Source organism: Maniola jurtina, chromosome 18 (assembly GCF_905333055.1).
Source record: "Maniola jurtina chromosome 18, ilManJurt1.1, whole genome shotgun sequence".
NCBI lineage: Eukaryota > Metazoa > Arthropoda > Insecta > Lepidoptera > Nymphalidae > Maniola > Maniola jurtina.
In genome coordinates this window covers 8,071,002-8,087,272 of record NC_060046.1, presented here as the reverse complement: position 1 = coordinate 8,087,272, position 16,271 = coordinate 8,071,002, and the positions used below count along the sequence as shown (strand labels likewise).

At 34.7% G+C, this 16,271-nt stretch overlaps 1 protein-coding gene across 3 annotated transcripts in view; it reads right to left on the bottom strand.

The window, feature by feature from the left end:
* LOC123874563 (lachesin-like) overlaps window positions 1–15,197 on the bottom strand; it is a 55,724-nt gene extending 40,527 nt beyond the window's left edge. Inside the window, exons 1-2 of one of the 3 annotated variants that reach the window (XM_045919999.1) lie at window positions 14,912–15,197; window positions 4,216–4,402 (exon numbers count right to left, since the gene is read on the bottom strand). In XM_045919999.1, coding sequence (XP_045775955.1) covers window positions 4,216–4,255 — 40 coding nt within the window. In that variant the 5' untranslated portion in view covers window positions 4,256–4,402; window positions 14,912–15,197. Of the gene's footprint in view, window positions 1–4,215; window positions 4,427–14,911 lie in introns of all 3 variants that reach the window. The other 2 variants (XM_045920001.1, XM_045919998.1) reach the window with 2 other exon arrangements.
* Window positions 15,198–16,271: the final 1,074 nt, after the last annotated feature.

The window sequence follows — 16,271 nt, the reverse complement described above, 5'->3', positions numbered from 1 at the left end:
TATTTATGAAAGGGACACAACAAACTGTTATGAATGGGACGTCCCCTTCATAACTGTCCCTTTCAAGACTGTTATTTTACACTAGGTTCCTAATGAATTTTTTACTTCTTTTTCAGATTAAAAATGCCACCTAAGAAGACAACGCGTGTCGATGCTCACAAAATTGAAGAGGCAGTGAATGAAGTATTACAAAAAGGCATTCCTGTGAGATCTGCTGCGAAGATATTTAATATAAGCAAATCACATTTGCAAAGATTGGTTGCAAAAGCTAAAGTTTCTGAATGTACTTCATTTGTTTATGAACCAAACATCGTATCGATATTATAGGTGTCTTAAGAAAAGCTATTATTATTTTTGACGTGACAACGTCTTATGATTCGATAGAGCCGGCTGCACGCACGAAAAAACATGACTCATGCGGCGTTACCTCGCTCTGAGGCGTTCCATGTAAGGCTTGAAGTGCAAGCGAGAGCGCGGAACGAGCGACAAAGAAGCACAATCGGCCTTTGTTGTCACGTTCAACTATCGTCAGTAAACCGACTTTATAGACAACCAATTTTTTAGGTTCATTATATCTTAGAAAAACATTATAACATTGTTAATTTCCGTTTTTAAGTTATATAAAAGTGCTTCATTATATTAATCTTTAATATGAAAACGATAAGATTTAATAATGATAATAATTCCTGTCACTTTTTAATTTGATTTTTAGTGTACTTACTTAATTTGTTTTGTATACAAATTGCCTCAAAATTAGGTACTGTCCCATTCATAAATTACTGCGTCCCTTTCAATACAGTCCATTTATGAAAGGGACAAAATACACATTTTTAAAAGTTGCGAAAATAAACAAATAAGAATTGATTAATGACAATTATTGTATTTCATTTCAATAGTTTAATATTAAACGCTTCTTATGCGACTCCAACCTGTTCCAAATATTTTTTCAATCACTTGCTAGGGCCTCAAAATCAAAAATGTCCCTTTCATGCCACCTCTCCCCTACAGCTTATTTCTATTTGAATTTTTTACTTTCTTTTTTTTCGAACTGTTTCATCTCTGGTAACATTAAGAAACGTCAGAAATCCACGGAATTAAAAATCAGACTATAGGCACTAGGCAGAGTGACCTAGAGTGAGGGAATTCTCGGTTTGATCCCGAATCACGATGTGTCAAATAGGCTATGAGTGATATGAAATCAAAGAAAAATAGGCGTTTCATACGCTTCCTAGCGTCAAATGTAGGTAACATTTGACACCTGCCTAAAACATAAATTGCCTTTTTATTTCTGCTTAAAATAATGGAATAAAAATTAGCTGGTTTTTCTTATTCGACTCTTATCAAAAGCATTTTATGAATTTAAATAAGCCTTTTTGCTTATGCTAAGTATAAAATTGAAAATAACGAGGCACATTGTAAATAAGTTACGATCGTATGACGTCGTGGTTAGCGCTCAAATGGCCGTGCTATAAATCGCCTGTGTAAGTCAACTTACTTTCAAAGTTATTTTATAGTTCATAGTTAAACTACTACAAAGTAAAATTGTTCTCTCATGAAATTACTTATATTGTGAATAGTGTTAAGCTACTTTTATACAACGGTTAATAGCGTTTATTACTGTATGCAGCCAAGATGATGCCCGCAATTTGATCCGCCTGAATTTAGGTTACGGTCTATCTTGTACCAAATAGATTTTGTCCAAGTAGATTTAAGTTTTTTTTAATTTCATGATATTCCGGGAAAAAGTAGCCTATATTCGTCTCTAGTATGGAAAGTATACAGTATGCAAATTATATTTGAACCCTTCGTGTAAATGGATGAGCTGTGAAAATGTAACAGACAGACAGACAGGCGCATTTGTAATATTACTATGCAAGTATGGATAATGTTCGAAATCCAACATAACTTTTATTTTCATGCACAACTAGAAAATGAGGTTCGATAAACCGCAACGTGTGAATATAGTGATCAGATATGATAACGAGGAAGTGCCGAGGCCGGGCAATAATAATTATTGCATTGTCAATACATTTGGGCTCAGATGGGGTACGGATGTAGAACGGTGAATACCACAAGAGTAGATTGAATGCTCTATCCACGGAAAGAAGTTAGTGGGCCCTGTCTGTTACGTAATCCCATATAAAAATGCAAGACAATACAAGTCCACCATAAGAGAAATATCACTGTTTCCCTCCGAAAATTTCATTTCGGTATATGTATAAAGAATGTTCATCTGTATTTTTCTAATAAGCCAACAGAGAAAAGGAGCAATGAAGCAAAACATTGTACAAACGAATAAACAAGTTCGTGTGTAGATATAAGAATTTTCCCTGAATCATGCTGAAACTGGCCGGTTTCAGCCGGCTCCCTTCGAAACACCGTCCCTAATGGCGATCCCTTGGCGATAACATTGTACTTTGTTTTCCGTCACGTACCGTTGTTTTTTATTTCTAAAGCGTTAACTAAGGTATTTAGTAAATATTCTAAAAAACACTTTTCAAAATGGATTGTTTATTGTGCTGGTAGATGACATAAATGTAAAAAATAAGTAGGTATGTTACATACGTAATCTAAAGTGAAAACTTAAACCTTGGAAGCTCAGTTCACATTTTGTAGAATCAGTAGATCATTGTATCAGAAGATGCGTTTATATTATCTTCTGTCTTACTCATCACCGAGTACGAATTTTATACGCCATGGAATATGAAGGTCATATTATGTCTATGTTATAAATGTGTAAAAGAAGTAAATTAATACAGTCGATAAATCCTTCGTCATAACTATTTATATGGGCACTACCCCCGAAATATCAGAGTTTGAGAATTAAGAATCCAAAGCTCAAAAAGTAAGACTGAACTTAGTATAATATATAAAAATATTTAAACGAATTCACACACTCTGTTTATTTATTTTCACGTTTTATTTTAGTTATCACTTTAATCCAAATACCATTTATAGTACTCGTAGGTATTATAAATTGAAACAGTTTAATACTCCATACGTACAATATATGTAATTATTCGATGGAAAACATTCATCCGTAATTGATATTCAAGCTACAAAACGATCAAAGTACTTTTAAAGGTACTTTTGAAAATACATTTCTAAAAATAAATACAAGAGTCCTGCCTCGCTCATTGACTGACTCATCATTGCCGAGCCTAAACGTCCCTTGGGCCCTTTTCATAGTTATTTAACTTTTATTGAAAGAAATACAAAAAGAAAATATAATGGCCATACGTACCTATACGTAAGACTGAATAAAATTGAAAACTTTTGTCTTCATTTTGTAAAAACATAGCATTTGTTCTCTAAACTGGGTAAGAGAACAAAAATGGACATGCTATTCTCTAAGCAACTATTAGGTTTCGCCGGAGTGCCCGCTTTTAAGGGTAGAATCGTTATTATCCCCTTTGCAGGAACGTTTACAAAAGCCTTTATCTTCTAATAGTAAAAGTTTATTTGTATTTGCCCGGAGGGTTACATTACGTTTGTAGGAAAGATAGTTTAGCTTGGAAATTACTTTGGAACAGTATCTCCATTTTCTTATTATAATAACCTATCGTGTTTTGACTTTACATTTATAGATAGGTAGGTACGCACAGAAAATATAGAAATTTCTGATCAGAGCATAGCCGTAACTCTGTTGTAATATAATAAGTATATTGTGGGACTTCGTCTCTGTTGGTGTTAGCTGGCGGGCGCGCTCTGCCTCTTTGGAGTTTTTTTTTGTTAAAACTGACTAGAAAGCGCTCTAAGGGGGTGCCGTGCGTATGACGGCGAGCGCCGGCACAGATGGGGTCCATACTTGTATAGTTTAACTAACTTGTTACAAATAACTACAAACTTGACATTGGCTAATCTTTGTAAAGCCAGACGAGAGAAAAAAAAGGTATATTGTGTTCATTTTTAGATTAACTAAACTATTACGGACCCTGTTACTAAGTAGTAATTAAAAACACGACTGCTGCGTCATATTGAATTATTTATTTCGAAGATTATAGCCAGTGTCAATCAGGATGATGTGAAGGATACTTACGATACCTCACACATCCAACCTGTGCAGGCATTTAGACGTTACGGTGGAAAAAGAAACACACATACATACATAAATACATAAACATTGAAAACATACATTCCTTTTTTTGGGCAGTCGTGTAAAAATGTGCGGTGCAAATGCTGTCTGAACGGGGTCTAATAATAATTTGTACTCACCGAATAATATGAAAATACAGCTCAACTCCGCCGCCCACATCGCGAACGCTTTTCACATTGTGTCCACTCTAATAAATACCACTTCACTGTAACACCAGCCACTTAAACCTGGCATGCTTTTTTTTTAAATGTTCGTTTTATACATTTTACTCACTGGCGCCTATAGTTATGATCAGTTTCTGCAACACTGAATATTTTACATGTAAAAACACTAGTTGAATGTTAAATATTTATGTTTAGGTATTCTACCTTCTTATTTAACCTTCTTTGAACCGATGTATTTCGAATATTGTACACATGGTATCGTTTACTAGTTTTCAAAAGTTTGCGACCTAAAGTTTAATGAACGCTTCTCTTTTTTTACTGTGTAAACTCTTATATCATATTTATCTTTGTCAATTAATTGACATTTCACATAACATTAGTACCACAAGTTTTTTGCAGGATAAATTATTTTACCAAATACGTAGTGGCACAAACATTGAGTATAGAAACATTCACACGTTGTTTGTACTCCAAAAAAAACTGTTACAGTTTTAATAGTATGAACGGTTATATATACTCACTATTGATGTGATACTACGTATTCGGTAAGACTTATCCTGCAAAAAAACGTACGATGATGTATAGAGTTAACAGGGCTCTCTCCGTCACTCGTTTCCACTCGTTTCATACAATCGTAGTTCCAATTTCATTTGATCGTTAAGCAACCAAAGTCCATGAGCAGACATATTCTAGAAACTAATATCTGTGTCTGTGGTGTTTTAGATTTTTTTTTAAATATGTAGTTTTAAAATTACAGGGGCTCAAAGATTTGTATGAAAATTTTAAGACCGCGTAACTTTGAAACCGAATATTTTAACAGAAATCTGGAAAACCACAGACATAGATATTAGTTTCTAGAATATATGTGCAAAATTTCATGGACTTTGGTTGCTTAACATTCAAATGAAATTGGAACTACGATTGTATGAAACGAGTGGAAACGAGTGACGGAGACAGCCCTCTACGATTTTATTTTAATCTGAGCCCGGCCTGCTAATACCTACTATACAATTCTATTTAATTTATATTTATTCAATGCTTTAAGGTCACTAACCATACATTGGGTAAGGTTTATAAAGGTATTAATAATGCTATACAGAAAATCACTCTTGTTTTAATTAATTTTAATAAAAAATATGTCCATTAATTTTAATGGCGTCACACATCACGATACAAAAAAATCCGCTGTCCTTTTTATGAGATCATTAAAAAAATATGTAATCAACGCGTATTCAAATTTTATAGTCGCCGTAAATGGGTCATGTCAGAAAATCAATTAGCTGAGGGAATAATTTTGAAAATGACTGACCAATTTATAGATAAGATCCGTAATGAGTTTGTAATGGATGCCACCTCGAACAACCGCAAAATTAAATGTTTGTACATATTAAACTTTCCATGTTTTTGTTATGTTCTTTAATTGAAAAGTATCGTTGAAAGCTTCGAACGCCTATAAATTGTGAAGCGATATTTTAAATAATTCGCTGTAAAAGTTTGATTGATAGGTCTATAAAAAACATTAATTATTTCATTTTTAACCCCCGACCCAAAAAGATGGGTGTTATAAGTTTGACGTGTGTATCTGTGTCTGTGGCATCGTAACTCCTAAACTAATGAACCGATTTTAATTTAGTTTTTTTTTTTTTGTTTGAAAAGTGGCCTGATCGAGAGTGTTCTTACCTGTAAACCAAGAAAATCGGTTCAACCGTTTGAAAGTTATCAGCGATTTTCTAGTTACTGTACCCTTCACTTGTCGGGGGTGCTATAAATTTTTAATTTACCCTTGGTAAACTCTTAATATAAACCAGAATTCAATTTTTTGATTAGTATTTACTGTTATTGTTAAAATACAAACACATATCTCACATCGGCTTCTATCACCTGATCACTAACCCATTTAATGATGTATAAAAAAAAAGATGCTCAAGTATGTACAGCAGTTATGATGAAATGCTCAAATCATACCGATAAGCTTCCATTCTGACATCAGAACGGAAGTGTCTTAATTTCAGCATTAGCTAGTAAGATAAATCATATATGCCCAGTTTCGAAAAAAACTATTTGCTCGGGCGAAAGAAGTTTTAGCCTTAGGCATAATTTTTTATCTGGCCAGTGAAGGCACGGTTGGAAGAAACACTGTCTTTCCACAGCACAGATGATCTTCCATTAGACGCCAGGAACTTTGCTGAGCAATGCTATGCTTTTTTTCTACAGTAACCATGAATGTACAAATACTCATAGTAACCTAGTAATTTTATTAAATAAACATTGTGTTAATGACCTATGCTTCAAGAAATAATACGAGCTAGAATGGAGCGTACTATTTGCGCTACGAGGTGCGAGATAAAGCTACGAGGTGCCCTGAAGCTGCAAGGTGTGAAAAGTATGCTGAGGCAGACTTATTATTCATGAATCCGAGCACCACGCCCAAGCCGTGGACATAAGCTAGTAGAGCAAGATCCTGGAACCGCCAGATCTTACTTATTTTCTGACAAACAAAATGTGTGGGATAAAGTATAGTGTGTACTATTAACGTGCGCATATCTGCTTACTTGAGCCGCGGGCCAATAGGTACAAGTTGTTAATTATGCCTATGTAAATGTAATATTACTCATTTTTCTTAAAATGTGAATTTAGATTTCTATCCTTGTTTTACAGAAGATTGTAAATAAATAATTAATATTAAATACTGCTAGACACATTCCGTCGGCGGTGATTTCCGCTAGACGCTTTAAAGCTCGCGAGCAAAAATTCTTATTTTTACAGTTGAATCGTAATTTTTTATAATATGATATTCAGTAAATATATATGAATCACTCGTCATCGAGAAAAGTAAGTATTGTTTTTACGTGGCTTCAGAAATTGATATCTTTAAAGTTAAAACGCATTTCGTTTCTCAGAAAATAAGTAACGTCTGGTGACACTGGGATTTTGGACCATAGCACTTATACGAATAACACTATCACAACACCCTCAACAAAGTCTACAAAACAAACGATTCGACAGTTTGTACAAAAAATAACACTCTGTGTTCCATCCGTTCTCCCAAGAGTACGAGAGGCTTTTAACGTCGAGCACCACCGTTTTTATCGAGTTTGAATATTTTGTTTTTATCAACGCTATCCAGCTTTAAACTAACTTCGTTTATTATCTCACACCAGGTGGTGCCCGTGACTTTGTCCGCGTTGATTTACTCTTGATTTTCCGGGATGAAGAGCAGTCTTTCTACAACATCTCTGACTCTTCAGGTCTTTAGTTAAATGGTCCATTGGTCCGTTGCGGCGTGATGGAAGGAACAACTAAAATACAAACATATTTTTAACCGACTTCCAAAAAAGGAGGAGGTTCTCAATTCGTCGGGATCTTTTTTTTTTTTTTTTTTTATTTTTTTTTATATTTTTTATGTATGTTCCCCGATTACTCAAAGACCCCTGGACCGATTTGGAAAAATTTTTTTTTGTTTGAAAGGGTATACTGTGCAGGTGGTCCCATATAAATTTGGTGAAGATCCGATGAATATCTTCGGAGATGGAGAACAGAACTCCTGAATGGATAAGAGCAAATTGCTCGCGATCACTGTAATAGCTTAGTAAACAGTAGGGTTTTAACTGGGCATAGCATATTATAGTACAGTGGGGCCACTAAAAATTGTGAAATAAAAAAATTTCAAAAGAAAAATAAAACCGACTTCAAAAACCAAAAAAACACTAAAAAGTAGAAAATAATTTTTGTTTAGCTACACATGTAATGTACCTAGGTATGAAGTCGGGCGAGCTTCACTCTTGGATTTCTAATTTTGTTTTAATATGCTCGCTCGGTTTTATTTTTCTTTTTTGCATTTGTAATAATATAATTAGTATATTAGTATGTATGTGTAGTCTGTCACTTCGTCACCTACACGTTCGCTCTTCGTTCATCCGATTGATTTGAAACTTTATACAGTTGTTGTTGGAACTTGTGAGAAAGGTTCTGTGAGCCTGTTTTCTTTGCCCATTTAATATTACTAGGTAGGTATTGTTATTTTTAGGTATATAAAATAAACGACTTACCTACTTGAAATAAACGCGGGTAGATACATACATAACGCAACGCTTCCCTATTATTACATCAATTTCTAACTCCCTAACTTTGTAGATGTGAACAAACGATTGAGCAATTTCCACCAAATTAATCAAACGTACGGCTCGTTGGATGTTGGCAACAGAATTGATGGTGGTTTAGTAAATATTACAATGCTATTGTTCCCCTTTTAAGGTTTTGTACCCGAAGGGAATCAATGCTAGGCCTCTGATGTCCGTCCGTCTGTGTGTCAAACAAAAAAAAACTGAATTAAAATCAGTTGATTAGTTTAGGAGCTACGATGCCACAAACAGATAAACAGATACACACGTCAAACTTATAACACCCCCCTTTTTGGGTCGGGGGTTAATAAATAAAGACAGCTTAATAGATTTATAGCAAGTCTCTAGAACTCAAGATATAACGTCTTTATTTGCGGTTCGATGTAACTTCAATCCACAATAGTAAAGGAAGTATGGTTCGAGAGAGAACTTCCTAACGCCCTCAAGGAGTTTAATGCAAATATGCTTCGTGCCTTCATGGTCTTGAGTACATAAAGCGAGCTTTCATTATAAAATACTATGTACTCTATCGACCTTCCAACGTTCTCATAAAGTTTTCATTTACATACTATTTCTGCGATTTCTATAGAAACAGTCAATAAATAGGCTTCCTTTCAACAAAATATTACCATGTATATCCTACTTATATTATAAACGCGAAAGTTGGTATGTATGTAATATGTATGTATAGATGTTTGCTACTCTTTCACGCAAAAACTACTGGATGGATTTGGCTGGAAATAGAGATAGATATTAGCCAGGATTAACACATATGCTACTCTTTATCCCGGAAAATCAATGAGTTCTCTTGGGATTTTTAAAAACCTATATCTACGGGAACGAAGTCGCGGGCATCAGCTAGTTTATACATAAATCTAGAAGTACCTAGTAGTAGAGCTAAATGTTACAACAATACATGCTTATAAATGGGTTACAGAAATTATACTGAAATTATTACGAAAATGTAAATTGTGTATAACAATAGAACTTAACAATCCTCTTAGGCGCAGCGCATACCGGCATTAGAGTAGAGCCGGATTGAGTGCCTTTCTTGAGTTCTCAAATAATTGACGCTTATTTACGCAATCCATCCACGGTGGTAATTATAATTTTCGTACGTGGTACGTAATGTAACATACGTTACATTACGTCAAGGTATATTTTTGCATTTAGCAATTAACGCATAAGGGCGGCTCGCTTTGGCTCGCTTTTTCGCTGAGCGTCGTTTGTCCTCCGTGTTTTGTTTTTCAGCGTTCCAATACTTATTACAATAAAAAAAACTCTGTTATACTTTACTTCGTCTGTATGCGCTGGCCCTTATTATGTAGGTACGCGTCAAAATACTTGCGTTTAGTCAATCTATTAGTAAAACAAAATATAAAATTTTTCTACTCACTGGAAATTCTATAGTATTAAGCATGGCAATTCTATAGTAATTACCAACCATTTTAATAATTTGGAAAATTTCAAAAAATCAAAATCCAAAATCACATAATATGAAAACATGTTATAAATAATATGTACTTAATTACCACTGGAAGTTAATTCATTGCAGTATCATATTAAGGTAAGCACGGCTAGTGAAGTGCCTAGAAAGTAACGCCCCCTTCAAGAAATATTGAGATTAGGAAAGTTTTCTTTCCCGGTAAGTGCCAATTTCATGAGAAAAAATTAAAGATTTTCTTTTTACGCTGTGAAATATGTGAAATATCAAAAAAATGTGAAATTAAAATAAAATGAATAAATGAGTTTCGAATGAATTAGGCAAAAGTTAAAAATACCCCCTTATCACTCTACTTGAAAATTGTGGATTCATAGACAGCAAGTTTTCTATTCGACCTCGGTCTATTTGCGTTGGGGTGTAATTGCATTTCACTATACTGAAGAGGGATGTATGGTTAGAGAGAAATTGTGAAAGCCCTGGAGGGATTTCATGCAAATACCGAGACTTAGCGAGTTTTGTTTGGTCTCTTTAAGCAAAATATCATGACCTGCAATCTTAAAACATGAACTCAATCTCAATTTCAAGTGCCTAGCGAAGAACCTAATAAAAACTTGTACCTAGTAGTAATATGTAGAAGCAGTTTCTTGTAAATTTATGTTTTTCATAAGATTTATATAGACTTGGTAGAAGTGTGCACAATAAAGTATTATCCCACAAATATTACAAATACTAAAGGGTGCTTGTTTGCTTGTTGGTTTGTTAGTTTATTGATTTGTCTTTCAATCACGCTCCGATGCAACGCGGTGGCAAATCAATAAACTAACAAACATCGCAAAAACGATAAATACTCGTAAGTATTTTTAAATTCTTTAACATAAAAAAAGTAATTTCTGCGGGAAAATATTTTTAGCAGTATTTTAGTTATATGTAAAAAATAGGCTGAGATACTTCTCATAAAACAGTAAAAAATTCTGAGGGATTTTAAAAAAACCAAAACCCACGCGGACTAAGTCGCGTGCATCTCCGGGTATCCATAAATTTATGAATAAACGACATGAAAACCTTCATGATAGTTATATAGATAGGGCAATATTCATTGAGAGAGAAAACTATGAAAAGCGCGAGGACGCTTCTACTTTAAGGAATAAATTACGTATAAGACCCCGGTGTATTTACGCTGTAATGTAATTTATTAACATAGTGGTACCAAAGTGAAGAGGTGCACCGTTAGTGAGTACTTACTCGTATGCTCTATGCAAATAGCTTTATGTTTTCTTTGCCTGCTTCGTAAATTGTAATAGGTAAGTTCATTACGTCGATAAGCTCTTCCTTTTTAAAGTTTCTCAAAACAAGAACCCCATAACATCTACAGTTTTTAGGGTTCCGTACCTAAAAAGGAAAAACGGAACCCTTATAGGATCACTTCGTTGTCTGTACGTCTGTCTGTCTGTCTGTCCGTCCGTCCGTCCGTCGTGTCTGTCAAGAAACCTATAGGGTACTTCGCGTTGACCTAGAATCATGAAATTTGGCAGGTAAGTAGGTCTTAAAGCACAAGTACAGGAATAAATCTGAAAACCGCGAATCTGTGGTAATATCACAAAAAAAAAATTAAAACGTGTTTCAATTTTCAAAGTAAGATAACCATACCAAGGGGGATATCATAGGAAGGGCTTTATCTGTACATTTTAAAACAGATTTTTATTTATTTTTATGTACCATAGTTTCTGATTTATCGTGCAAAGTGTTGGAAAAATGCCCGAGTACGGAGCCCTCAGTGCGCGAGTCTGACTCGCATTTGGCCGGTTTTTTTCATATCAGCTGTCTAAATATAACAAATAATACCTATTTTATTTCTTTGACTTTTTTGAACATAAGATTTAGCTTAAATCTGAAGCTAACTTAATAACAACATTCTCCTTCTTCTAAGGAAATTATCAACTCAGTTTTCAAAAAATTCGATGTCCAAACCTACATTATCCAAAATTTGCGAGATCACGTCTATTTTCATAAGATCCATTACACAAACATCGTAAATATAACAATGTGGTACATTACTGTGATCATAAAACGTCTACTGTGTGATTAATAACGGTCAGTAACATAAATATAATGTCGGAACGTTATTATTATTAAGTAGTAGGTATTAAAATAATTATGACTTAAATAGGTCATATGATGTCCTACAGAATGTTCATTTTAATAACTAGGTATAAAATTTAATGAAGACTTAAGTTAAGCTCTTTGTGTACTTTAGTTTGAATTGATTTATTTTAAAAATCTGTAAAAACACAGTCTACAATATTTATTCCACATCACAAAATCGCATAGTTGTAAGTATAAAAGCTTTTCAAATTGTGTACTTTATGCACTTAGCACAATTACTATGATGCATGCGTTTGGACGCAGAACGCAAAAACGCAAGTGCAAAAGAGATAATAAATCGTACATGAATCTGTATAACGGAATTTAAGTGCGTACGTAAAATGCCGAATCGCTATGATAGTAAAAAAATAATCAAACTAATTTATTCGTCTGCATACGTGAGTATACCTAGCCGTAAAAAATTATACTTATAATGAAGAAACTAAACTAAAATGAAATGAGCCTGAGTTTGTTGTGTGCTCTTCTCAGACAGACTCGTTTGGAACCCGCGTAGCTTAAGTTTTAAGTTTACGTAATGATCACCATTATAATATCATCTTACAAATCAAAAAATTCTGACCATCAAAAGGAGTACAATAGTAGGTACCTACTTTGAATAAATGATTTGACTTTTGACAAAGCGTTACCAAACCCGCGAAAAGGCTATAGTGCATAAATCTCTTTTAAATTAGAGCAACAACATGCGACAAACCGACATGCTACAAATAAATACATTAATTTCGTGGCCTTAACAGGGCTCTCTCCGTCACCCGTTTCATACAATCGTAGTTCCAATTTCATTTGAATATTAAGCAACCAAAGTCCATGAAATTTCGCAGACATATTCTAGAAACTAATATCTGTGTCTGTGGTGTTTTAGATTTTTCTAAAAATATGTAGTTTTAAAATTACAGGGGCTCAAACATTTGTATGAAAATTTTTAAGACCGCGTAACTTTGAAACCGAATATTTTAACAGAAATCTGGAAAACCACAGACATAGATATTAGTTTCTAGAATATGTCTGCAAAATTTCACGGGCTTTGGTTGCTTAATATTCAAATGAAATTGGAACTACGATTGTATGAAACGAGTAACGGAGAGAGCCCTCTTAAGTATCAGTCTATTACAGACCGTGCTAAAGACTTGAAATATTACTGCACGAATCTGCCGACTATCACTTGAAATTATAGGGTCCAACCACAGGGCTGTAGCGTTCGGCAATGTTATTGCTCTGGTATAATGAAGCTTTAGGCTTCTAAGTAAGAACAGATGAATTGAAAACGTTTATAGTTTACAACAAGATTAACATCGAAATGAAAGATCAACACAATGGGGCGGCCTCCGGCGTGATCTAATTCATCTACATATTATACAGAAGAGGCAAGTGGAAAAGACATAGTATGGATCAAAGATCATTACCCATCACTATTTATATTATCACTACCCATATTATAAAGGCGAAAAAGTGTTTGTTGGTTAATTGGTTTGTCCTTCAATCAAATCGCAACGCCGTGACGGATTGAAACGATCGAACGGTAACGCCGTAGAAAAACGTGCTCCTATATTGTACTGAAAATACAAGCGGCGTCAGAAGCATTGGATGCGACATAAAAATGTGCGATGTAGTTTTCGCCGCTAACCGTTGCTGATATCATGCGCATTTTTTCGATGCACCTGATGCGGCCGAATTTTTCTGCTGATGTCATAATATTACCAAGTAAAATTTAAATGATAACCTTTCATCTAAGCTGTATTTACTGTCAGTTACTTCTGCACAGGTAGTATAGAACCGTGCCTTGATCGTTTCATAAAGGATCAATAATTTTATTATCATCATACTGATGCTAATGCATGGTGGTATATTAATGTTCGCTTTCCTTATAAGCATATACAAAAGATTTCTTGCTGCTTAGTGTCTTTATACATGCCATCTTTTTTACGTGCAGTTGAAGGGTGACAGACGAAACCAAAACGAGCGAGCATAATTCAGCCAAGCCTGTTTATTTAACTTTGCATACACTTGTTATGCGGTTTACACTGCGCTGTTGAAGTGACTAAGTGACGAAGACTGCGCGCGAACTTGTCGCCATGTGTAAAGGCCCTTATGGAAAAAGCTGCCTTTTCACTGAGATATGAGATGATGGATTGCAAGGAATGTGTGAAACCACTAATAGAACCGCTTTATTTTCATAGTTTAATACCCTTCTTAGCTCAGATGGAAGAGGGATCCATGATCTAAGTTATGAAAATTAAAATGACCCTTGGGGAATGGCGAGGGGGTTTCACACGCCCAACTTTAGTTTGGCTTTTGCCTTCCGACTTTGCCCACCTTGTTTGCTCTCGTCCCAAAATGAAAGCGAACGAGTAAAACGAAAACTTCATTCCGTATTTTCAGTGATACGCGATGAGTCATTTTCTGCCAGATTCAAAATATTTCTGCTAATATATTTTGAATCTTTCTTTCATTTATAGATAGGTTTAGCTTTTATAAAAGAGATATTTTATCCATATTATTCTGTAGGAAAAATAAATCATCTTATTAATAATTTTTGAATAAAACTTGGGCAACGATATTAAAAATGTAAAATGATTAATTATTATTTAGCTGAAACTTGATATAAAATAATTGAAAGTAACTTTGAGTATATGAATAGTATAACTATTAATAGTACAAGTATTAATTACGCCATAACGTCTAATTAATTATTTAAAAAACAAAATAAAAGCAAGTTAATTAATTAATGCGTTGTTTAGGTAATTACACCGTAACAACTCATTAATATAACTTTCGTAACTTATAGTTATGTACTTTCAATTATTTTATAACCAGAATTAATTATGCGTCAGGAACATTATTTAATGCTAATGAATAAAATGCGCTTTGATTAAAAATATTAAAGTAACTGTTAGTAATAATAGTAATAGTAATTAAGTAAATAAACCGTGAGCTTTATAACCTCTCCGAAAACGCAAGCACTTATTTTTTAAGTTTATTTTAATATTTTGGCATTATTTATTGCACACCACTTTAGTTTTTTTTTATTAAAACTTTTTTGTTAAAAACTTTTTGCACTTGTCTGTCACAAATCCATTGCACTTTTGAAAATGGAATATTTACAACGCAGTCGCGCGGAGGCCACGGTCGTGGACACAACGCGTCCCGGTGTTACGCGCGGACTGGAGTGGCGTAGGCCAGGCAGCGGGCGACATAGCGCGCTCGAACATGCGCACTTACAATCCTTTCCTTTAAGCTCCATTGTGAAATTCGTCGTTGTAAGCGTTCCACTGGTTGAAAATAAATTTTACGATATATAAAATATACCGTTGTGTCTCTCTTTTTTTTAATCCGTTATCACCAAATATTATTCACATATCACCGCATCATATTATTATTGTAAAAATATGATCAACTTCCCTTAAAAATATTAAAAAAGAAACGTTTCCTGCTATGACAATATACTTGAGAAGGTATGTTCTATTAAAAGAACATTAGGTACCTACTCAAAATAACGAGGAATGCGAGAAAAAATCTCAAATGATGGCAGATTACTTCGTCGAAACTCTGAGGACAAATTTTTCACGTGCCCGCAATAATTCACATTTATTCTCCTTTGAAATCGTTGCCCCTGACAGCTATGTGATATATATCTACTATAGGTATTCATAGTCTGTGTATTTTCTCTATTTGATCAAGTCAGGAATAAGGAGATCGGTTGGAGTACCAGAGTAACCGACAACTTGACGGGTTGCGAAGCTGAAGTAGCAATAAGCAGGGCACTAATTTAAAAACCGATAGACGTTGGGCTCCCGAGGCTAGAATGCCTCCTCCCACGAGCTCGCAAGACCGTGGCATTGGAAGCTCTGCAAGACACTTTTGATGTCCAGCAGTGGACAACTATCGGTTGATAATGATGAGCTGATATATTTCCTCCGTCATCCAAAAATACTCTACCTAATAAAATCATAATATACCTACTGCTGCTAATCTGATGGCAACATGCTTCTCTGCTTGCGTGCTTGAGTATGCAATCGTACGCCGCAGAGCATTCATAGCGACCGTCGGTAAAATGTAAGTCCGTGGTGCCAAGTTGGAGCCAGCACGGATCCGTATATCAAGAAAAGCATATCAAGAACATTATTATGTGATGGGTTAGACCGCACGGGTGAGTTCTGTCAAGGGGATAGTTTAGTAAGGTTTAGTAACTCTTATCACGGACTGTCACTGATGTAGACAGCGACTCTTATTGTCTGATGTCTTTGAGCATGTAACCGTACGTGGCAGAGCATTCATAGCAATCGTTA